The sequence below is a fragment of the Octopus bimaculoides genome, chromosome 8 (genome assembly GCF_001194135.2).
Source record: "Octopus bimaculoides isolate UCB-OBI-ISO-001 chromosome 8, ASM119413v2, whole genome shotgun sequence".
Classification (NCBI taxonomy): domain Eukaryota; kingdom Metazoa; phylum Mollusca; class Cephalopoda; order Octopoda; family Octopodidae; genus Octopus; species Octopus bimaculoides.
In genome coordinates this window covers 14,977,260-14,987,633 of record NC_068988.1, presented here as the reverse complement: position 1 = coordinate 14,987,633, position 10,374 = coordinate 14,977,260, and the positions used below count along the sequence as shown (strand labels likewise).

The window sequence follows — 10,374 nt, the reverse complement described above, 5'->3', positions numbered from 1 at the left end:
AGCATTAAGAAATGCTGATTTTATAGTTTTAACTTTTAAAAGGCTGATTTCATAGTTTTGGCCTTTTTTAGGTTTTTAAATGCTTTTAGAGCCAAATGAAACAATATTAGTATTAAACTAAAAAAGTTTACTAATAAAGTGGCTGTAAAAACATAAAAATACAAAAAATGAAAAACACGATATATACATAATTTAATTTTTCCTCTTCTTTTCGTTCTTCATATTGTTCATGAGATGCATGTTGCCCTTCATGAAAATTAGTATGTCAAAGTTTTCATCAGACAGGAGTGATCTCTTGGCCCTTAAGATGTCATTACCCATAGAGAACAAACGCCCCACTGCAAGGGGATGGCTGTGTTGAACTTGATGAACAGGTCCACCAACACTTGTTCACCCAAGAAGGCAACACCTATCAGTAAGTCCTTGGAGTTGGTCTCCAGCCAGGTCTTTATCAAATTCTGGGCCCTGTCCTTGAGTAACCTGTGACTCCTGCTGCTCTCTTTTGGCTGGGTGACACCACCAAAGAAGTCCTCCTCCTCTTTGTTGCTGCTGCTCATTTTGTCAGACGGCTGCCTCATGGCCTCCTCGACCTTACCCTCCATGCTTTTCCTCTCCTTTATTTCATAAAATTGGCTATGCAGTCTTACAAAGACGAAGAAGCTCAGGGCTGGACAAAGACACAATGATAATGGAATGAAAAAAATGGTTGGTGGGAGAAGCAGACAACACCTGCTAATTGTTACTTCTCGAAAACATTGTTCTCTTTTTTTCCCAACAAAACAAAATGATGTATTGAACATCTTACTTCAATTCAAAGAATGGATGCAACCGTCTGTACAAATTGAGGCACTAAGGCCTCTTACCTTTTCTCCCTGACCAGGCTATATGCCTCCTGCAGTTCCAAGTAGGGGCTCCAAAAAGCAAACCTATATTGGTCCTTAGGAAAGGAGTCCATCACTCTGAACATATCATCCTTCATTATGACCTCTGCAGTTACCTGCGGGGGCCAATCTGGATCTTCAGTTCAGGACAGGCTCTCTAGCTTCTTCACAGCCCCTCCCCTAAGAAAGAAGATCACAAAATCATCCTTCCTCACACTGGGAGGGGCCACAGTTTCCTCCGTCGGTGGCACAATTTCTCACCTTGGAGACCTTGGTGTTGTCATACTTGTCCAACCAAATGAGGTGAAGCCTGGGGTGGAAGGCAGCAGCCTGCTGGCATTCTTCATCTCCACGAGGGTTCTAAACCTTTTGTTGATGCCTGCCAAAAGTGTGTCAACCAAGGGGCTGAAGTAGATGAGACCTTGGACTTCAAATCCTTGAGCCTAAAGATTGTCACAGAAACTTGAGTTAATGGAAGTTAACTCAAGCAAACTTGAGTTAACGGAAGTTAATTAGTCCAATAATGATTTCCAAAGTTAATTTAAAAGTTAAATCGTTAATGAAATGTTAACTTTGTTGATTAATGATTAATGGATTAACAGTTTGGTGCCCAGGTTTGTATATATCATCATCATCATCATCATCATCGTTTAACATTTGCTTTCCATGCTGATATGGGTTGGATGGTTTGACTGAGGACTGGCAAGCCAGGAGGCTGTGCCAGTCTCCAATCTGATCTAGCAAGGTCTCTACAGCTGCATGCCCTTCCTAATGCCAACCACTCTGAGAGTGTAGTGGATATTTGTCCTCATCTTGTTTGTTGTTAACACAACGTTTCGGCTAATATACCCTCCAGCTTTCTTCAGGTGTCTTGGGGAAATTTCGACCATGGGTTCTCATTCCTAAGGTATTTTACAATGTTATTATTATTATTGCTCAGGTCACTGCTTGGAATCGAACTCGGAATCTTGGGCTTAGTAGCCTGCACTCTCAACCGCTATGCCATATGCCCGTGGGCATACGGTGTAGTGGTTAAGAGCCCGGGATACTAACCCCAAAAGTGTTAGGATGGGCATCCGGCTGTAAAAACCATGGCAAAACAGACATAGAATTATGGTGTAGTCTTCTACCAGGCAAGCTCCTGTCAAATCATCCAACCCATGCCAGCATGGAAGGCAGACATTAAATGATAATGATGATAATGAATAATAATGATTCGTTTTGTAAGCAGAAGGCTTGAAATTTTGTGGGGTGGGGGCTAATTGATTACATCAACTCCAGTACTTAATTGGTACTTTATTTTATCAACTCCAGAAGAACGAAAGGCAAAGTTGACCTTGGTGGGATTTGAACTCAGGATGTAAAGCGTTGGAAGAAATACTACTAAGCATTTTTGTCCGCCTTAATAATAATAATAACAAGGGCACAAACCTCTGCTGAGGCAACACCAATGTTCTCTCAACAATTAGTCAGAGTCGATTTTTAAAATGAGAATATCTGAAATAAACTTGACTGCTCTCACAAATGAGAATATTAAAAATGAACTCGACTTCTCTCAAAAATTAAGTAAAAATACAGGAAAAATAATTCAGAATCCTTGTTCAGTACTGGATTGATTCCAATATCTAATCAGTTCATGTCAGTCATGAGGCCAAACATCCTTGAAAGTTTCGTCTGAATCCATCGAGCGGTTCTTGAGATATCTTGTCCACAGACAAACAAACAAATATGACTAAAAACAATACCTCCAGCTTAGCGAAGGTAATAATAGTTTCTAATTTTGGCACAAGGCCAGCAATTTTTGGGGAAGGGATAAATTGATTATATCAGTCCTAGTACTCAACTGGTTCTTATTTAATTGACCCCACCACCCTCGAAATGATGAAAGGTAAAGCTGACCCTGGAGGGAGTTAAGCTCAGAATGTAAAGAACTGAAAGAAATGCTGCAAAGCAATTTTCCAATGCTCCAGTGATTCTACCAGCTGTAATGTCTGTGAGGAAGTTTAATCCTTTATCATTTAGATTACTCTGTCAAATGTAATGTTTATTCATTCACATTAATTTGAATTAATCATGGATTATCACATAACTTTGAGATTTCGATGATGTGGTGGATTAATTTTAGAATGACATTGTAGGGTAGGTTTGAGAGGCTGGATCTGGCCAGTTTGAATGCTAAAAGTTTAAACTAGTAAATTTTGAGAAAGTAGTTATATATTTCAGCCATTTAACTACAGTGGCTTTGAATAAATAATTGAAGTAGAAGGACATGTGAGTGCATTTAAAAACCAAGAGCTGAGTAAAATTAGATATTTTATTGAAATAAATATGTCAAGACAAAAAACAAACAACAAATACTAAAACAGGTAAAATTTAAAAACTCAAATATAAATAGTTTTTCTTTAGTAAAAACGAATAAAATAAAAATTTTGTTTTTAAATATGGAATGTTACAAGAGGTAAATTTTTGGTGATGACATGTTCTGTGGCTATTATGATAAATAATTAGGAAAAATAAGAACTCTTTGTCATTGTTTTGGACGGATATGCTTTTCACTTGAAGATTCATAAACATTTTATATATTAAAACAGTCATTTTCCTTGGTGAGAAAAAACCCCCAAAAAACAATAGAATTTTTAACAAAATAACATCTTGGTGGTTGCAATTTGCATGTTGAAAGTTCATGTCAAAAATGATTTTGTCCCATTATTCCAATTTTACAATTGAATATTAAAAGGATAAAAAAAAAAAAAACTATTTATAAAATTTCGAGAGAACTTTAAATTCTTATTCTGGAACAGTGGATCTCGAAGCACACAAGCATGTAAATATTAATCTGGAAAACCTGAAGACACTATGTTTATCACATGTGGTTATTATTAGTGTCATGCTTCAAGAATCCTTGGGCTAATTCAACAAGAGCCAATGCTGAAATAAATTCGTCTTTCTGCTCCCTTGAAAGTCTAGTCCCTTCAACTTTGCAATTGTTCAGGCAATAATCTTCTCGAGATGATAATGGATGGTTTAAGTTAGCTGTGAGAGTTGAGCTGTTCATCTTCCTACTTTTCCTTCTGAAAAATAATAAAAACAACACCAATCTTAATAGTCATTAACAGAATAATCCTCAGAAATAAATCTAATTCTAAACTCTGTTGGGGCAAGTGAAAGCGAAATCGTAATGGCACCACCGTTCGAGCGAGATCGTTGCCAGCGCCGCTGGACTGGCTCCCGTTCAGGTGGCACATAAAATACACCATTTTGAGTGTGGCCGTTGCCAGTACTGCCTGACTGGCCTTCGTGCCGGTGGCACGTAAAAGCACCCACTACACTCTCGGAGTGGTTGGCATTAGGAAGGGCATCCAGCTGTAGAAACTCTGTCAAATCAGATTGGAGCCTGGTGTAGCCATCTGGTTCACCAGTCCTCAGTCAAATCGTCCAACCCATGCTAGCATGGAAAGCGGACGTTAAACGATGATGAGTTGTTACTGATATATTTGACCAGAAGTTAATGATTCGTGTAACGAAACTATACAGCTAATTCTGTTATTCTGTTACTTGTTTCAGTCATTACACTGTGGCCATGCTGGAGCACTACCTTAAAGAAATTGATCCCAAGACTTATTCTTTGTAAGCCTAGTATTTATTCTATCGGTCTCTTTTGCTAAACTGCTAACTTACAGGGACGTAAACACACTAACATCGGTTGTCAAGCAATGGTGGAGGAACAAACAAACACACACATATATACACGATGGGCTTCTTTCAGTTTCCCATCTAACAAATCAACTAACAAGGTTTTGGTCGGCCTGAGGCTATGGTAGAAGACACTTGCTCAAGTTGCCACGTGCTGGGACTGAACCTGGAACCATGTGGTTGGTAAGCAAGAATTTAACAAGTTAAGATCTCTGAAATTTTCACACTAATTTGACAATGATATGAACGAAATACAAAAACTCTTAATTCTTGGAACACGATGACCTGAAAATCTTAGGCTCAAAACTTAATGTATTTTTTACATAAAGGAAATGGAAACTGAGTGAGGTAGAGTGTTTGTTACTTGGCATAAGTCACAAGTTAGTGGATAGAACAATTATATGAAAGGGAATAATGCCAATAGAAAATGATAATATATTCATTTGTTTGTACATTTTACATCAGTTTTTCTATGCTAGCATGGATATGAGGAATGTTCTTGTTGCTAACCCTTACTTGTTTTCAATTAACAGATTATTTTTCAATCTACTTGTCTTCAAAAACGCAGAGGTAGATGGTTTATTGGCAAGGTATGTCTCCCCTACTTCTCTCTCTCTCTCTCTTACACACACACACACAAGCTTCCATCCAGTTTCTGCTTTCCAATTTCTTTCACACAAGGATTTTGTCAGGAATTTGCAGTTCTGTTTTAAGTTTCCGAAAAGAAGTTGTTTGCAAGCGCCTGCCAGCAGATAAGCCGAGTTCTTGGATATGACCTTTGAAACAATGACTCAAATACTCTCCCTCCCTTAAATTGATATTCACTGCATCTACTTCAATTCCCATCCTTAATCATCTGTTGCACTCATTTCACTTACCTGCCCACTCCTTTTTCTGTCCCTCTATCTCAACTATCTCTCATATTTACCTTGTACCTGGAGGATATACCCTCATTGTCTCTCTCTCTCTCACTCTCTCTTTCCAGCTGGGGAAACCATGTATTCCTCTCTTCAGCAAGACACCTGCTCCCATCCCTCTATCATACTTTCACATCTTTCATTACTACACACCATTCAGTCGAGGTGTCTTGTCTTGTGAGTACCTGGCGACCTCACTAGTGCTAGTGCCATGAAAGAAAGCAGCCAATACACTCTGTAAAGTGGTTGGCATTCGGAAAGGAAGGGCACCTGGCCATGGGAATCAAACCAAAGTAAACATTGGAGCTTGGCACAGACCTCTGGCATGTCAGAGCCTGTTGACCTGTCCAACCCATGCCAGCATGGAAAAAAGGAGGTTAAATGATGACGGTAATGATGTATGTGTGTGTGTGTGTGTATTTCCTGGTCTAGATGGCACACAACAGATATAAGTGAGCATCATTGCCATATAACAGTGTCCTCTGCTTCAAGTCTTCTGTGAAAGCATGTCTGGCCATGGAGAAATATTACCTCGCTTGAAAACAGGTGAGGGTTGGTGACAGGAAGAGCATTTAGTCGTAGACAATCTGCCTTAACAAATCCCATCTAACCCAAGGCAAGTATGGAGAAGTGGACATAAAAAACCCTAAAACAATGATGTCATCATTTTTTATTATTATAGTACAGGATGCTAAATGATGATGCAATCATCATTGTCATCATCATCATCAATGTCCATTTTCGATGCTGATATGGGTTGGATGGGTTCACAGGAGCTGTCAAGCTGGAAGGCTGCACCAGGTCCCATCGTCTGTTCTGGCATGGTTTCTACAGCTGGATACACTTTCTAATGCCAACCACTTTATAGAGTGTACTTGGTGTTGTCTATGCGGTGCCAGCACAGGGGCTATTTACGTGACGCCAGAATGGATCCTTTTTATGTGGTGCCAGTATGGGTGCTTCAATGTGGCACTGGCACAGGTACACTAAAATATAAATATAGTGGGTTATTTAACTTACCTTGTTTCTATACGAGTAGTTCTCTTAGACACACGTGGTGAATGGCTGGAGATTTTGGTTGGCATGTAGACTCTTTCCAAAGAGGCATAAGGATGGAGAGGACACTGGCGATTAGAATGGGCAAACTCGCTTTTACAACCTTTAATAAATTGAAACAGATTTCATTAATAACAATTTTGTTATTAGTCACAGATTTCTAATGAGTTATTTCCTAAATTACTACATCTTTGATGGTGAGTACAACAAAGGAGTAATTCTAAAACTTGGCCAGAACATACACCACTTAAGGTACTTTATTCAAAATATAATTTTTTTTTTCACTGACCAACAAAACATACACAGATCAGCATTTCACTGTAGCAAGGACGATTTATTGCTTGTCAGCATATTCGGCAATTTGCTGCCTGACAAAGCTGTTTGTCTTCTACTCTGTTTATGAGATGTGAAACAGCCTTTTGAAGCACCTGTACTCGATCAAATGCTTGGATTCTCTGTTTCATGTCAACATAAATTTCAAGGCGGCGAGCTGGCAGAATCGTTAGCATGCCAGGTGAAATGCTTAGCAGTATTTCGTCTGCTGTGACGTTCTGAGTTCAAATTCTGCTGAGGTTGACTTTGCTTTTCATCCTTTCGGGGTCGATTAAATAAGTACCAGATACGCACTGGGCTCGATGTAAACAACTTAATCCTTTTGCCTGTCCTTGTTTGTCCCCAGTGGGCAACAAAGAAATAAATAAAAATTTCATCCCCCCCCCCCCCCCAATGACTGGCTGCATCAGCCATAGGAAGATGATAAAGACAATACAAGCTGGATTTTAGAAATAATACATTTCTAAATGTCTTAGAGAGATTTATGCAGTAGTGATACGATGAAGTAGTTGTATGCTGTCAACTTAATGTGACAGTCCCCTGAAGGGAATAATACTACTGTTGGTTAGACCTAGGAAGCGGTGCAGCTTCCTAGGTCTAACCAACAGTAGTACTATTCCCTTCAGGGGACTGTCACATTAAGTTGACAGCAGACAACTAAGTTGGATTTTGTTTAGAATTTTTCTAAAATGCTTTTCAAGTACCAATTTGGAATAGTTATAGCATCGACATAAAGGAAATTTTTTACAGCATACTTAGAGCCACGTCCATGGTTTATTTTATGAGAAGGAATATAGGAAATATCAACCGAGAGCTGTAGTTGGTTAACACTCAGGCAACACCAATTAAGCAGGCCTATGGTTAAAGGCATTCCAGCTGCAATCCTCGAGTCTTTTTAGGGGTTGCATAACCTAAAATATCCTTTCCTTATTTCAGACAGTAGGGTGTAATTTGATGGAGCTTCGGTGGCTATTTCTAGCTATCTGAGGCATTCACAAACCGGATGGTTTATAAATGTTAAGTCTTAAGACATATACACGGACCTGGAACTGTACAATGAAAAGGTTTCTCCCCTGTGTGACGTCTCAAGTGAGTCCGAAGTTGACCACTCTGACAAAATGCTTTGTTACAACCTGGATATTCACACTGGTATGGTTTTTCACCTAAAAGGGAAAGACAAAAAAATAAAAATTACAAAATCTGGTTAAAAACATTACACAAATTTAGTTAATTATGATTTAACCGTAGTTGATTTTGACCCCATGCTATGTCTATCTTGCTTGGAATCAAGCAAGGGTTAGTGACAGGAAGGGCATCCAGCTGTGAAAAATTTGCTTCAATAAATTTCATGGACATTAAAATAATGATATTTGAAACTAACGCCCTGTGTACGTGAATGTTGAATATTCACTTATCCATTTGAGCAAAGCAGAGCTGATGTTGGCATCATGACCAGTCACACTCTTTGTGACTTCAATGATCTGTGGAGTACATAAATACTTCACCAGAAAAGACAAAGCAGGTAAGATCTGGCAACAGGAAGAGCACCCAGCTGTAAAATATTTGCCTCACAATCAATTCCCCATTCAAACCATGCTAGCATGGAAAAGCAGATTTTAAAAAAATCAGTGTGTTAAATATATTTCTGATGAGGCTATGTTAAGATTCTGTTTCTAATAACTACAAAGGTGAAGATACAGCCATGCAATTAAGAATTTTGCTTTGTAGTCACATGGTTCTGAGATTCTTCTCACAACACAACACCTTGGTGTCTTCTATTGCAGATATATGTTGACCAAAACCTTGTTGGTTTGACTTTGGTAGCTGGAAACTGTGCAGAACCTCATTGTATATAATATATGTCTATGTTTGTTTAGGTTTACATCAGTCTAAAAACTGGTGTTGTTTATGTTATGTCCCTTAACATAGTGGCTTGACAAACAGATATCAATAAGTACTGAGTGATGATACAACTGACTAAAATCTTGAAGGTGGCATTTTACCATGGCTACAATATTATGACTAAAATGGTTAACTCTGTGGAGTGGTTTGCGTTAGGGAGGGCATCCAGCCATAGAAACGAAGCCAAAACAGACTATGGAACCTGGTGTGGCCTCTGGCTTTACCAGTTCCTGTCAAACTGTCCAACCTATGCCAGCATGGAAAAGCGGATGTTAAACGAGGATGATGATAATAAGAACATACATGGCTGTGTGGTCTAAAAAGTTTGCTTTCTAATTACACTGATCCAGATTCAGTCCTGGATCAGTGTAGTTTCATGGAAGCTTGGGGAACTGTCTTCCACTCTAGCTCACTGGTTGGTCAAAGCCTTGTGAATGGATTTGGTAGATGGATACCGAGAGAAGCCTATTGCATGTGTGTATCTGAGTGTGTATTTGTGTTCTTGTCTGGACGTAGTGTGATAGCTAAAACTGAAGGTCACTGTCATATAAGTAGTATAATTCATTTCCAATATTCTGTGGAAACAAATTGGGCCATGGGGAAATATTACATTACTTAGGAAAAGGTGAGGTTGGTGATAGGAAGAGCATCTGGTTGTAGAAAATCTGCCTCAATAAATTCTGTATGATCCATGCAAGTGTGGAAGAGAGGACAATAAAATAATGATGATTATATATAATTGTGTGTGTATATATACCATGGACTCAGGCAGGGAGCTGGCAGAAACGTTAGCACGCCAGGCGAAATGCCTAGTGGTATTTCATCCGTCTTTACGTTCTGAGTTCAAATTCTGCGGAGGTCGACTTTGCCTTTCATCTTTTCGGGGTCGACTTTGCCTTTCATCTTTTCGGGGTCGACTTTGCCTTTCATCTTTTCAGGGTCGACTTTGCCTTTCATCTTTTCGGGGTCGATAAATTAAGTACCAGTTGCGTACTGAGGTTGATCTAATCAACTGCCCCCCACCCAGAATTTCGGGTCTTGTGCTTAGAGTAGAAACAATTATATATATGTTATGGACTCACTAAGGTTTCCGCTTACCAAATTCAATCTTAATCCATTGATTGGCTGGGAATGGGGTGTGGGTGGGAGTGGAGGGAAATCATAAAAGACACTTGCGCAAGATGCTGCGCTGTGGAACTGAACCGGAAACCACATGGTTATGAAATGAACTTCTAAACAACACAGCCACGTCTGCACACAACTTAAATAATTAGGCCAAAACCAGCCCTGTTGAAATTGTAAAAAACACAGCCATATTTGTTCAGTTAACTTAACTACAGCTGGTGTGTGTGTGTGTGTGTGTGACACAGTAAGATAACATTTTATCACTGAAGTCAAATGTAATATAATTCATTGATCTATTAAAACACTTGAGAAAAAACAAAACAAAAAAAAATCTTGCTTTATAATTATATAATAAATTAAAGACATAATATTGATTCATCATGCATCAGACTGAAAATAGTTACCACTTTAAGAGGGATGACCACTAAGTGGACATCCAATATGCTAAATGTAGACCCCATATGGTC

The 10,374-nt window shown here is 38.9% G+C and overlaps 1 protein-coding gene across 2 annotated transcripts in view; it reads right to left on the bottom strand.

The window, feature by feature from the left end:
• Window positions 1-3,181: 3,181 nt before the first annotated feature.
• Window positions 3,182-10,374, bottom strand: part of LOC106883320 (zinc finger protein 367-like) — a 34,378-nt gene continuing 27,185 nt past the window's right edge. The window contains exons 2-4 of one of the 2 annotated variants that reach the window (XM_052969963.1): window positions 7,924-8,043; window positions 6,512-6,650; window positions 3,182-3,952 (exon numbers count right to left, since the gene is read on the bottom strand). In XM_052969963.1, coding sequence (XP_052825923.1) covers window positions 3,745-3,952; window positions 6,512-6,650; window positions 7,924-8,043 — 467 coding nt within the window. In that variant the 3' untranslated portion in view covers window positions 3,182-3,744. The remainder of the gene's footprint in view (window positions 3,953-6,511; window positions 6,651-7,923; window positions 8,044-10,374) is intronic. The other variant, XM_052969964.1, reaches the window with a different exon arrangement.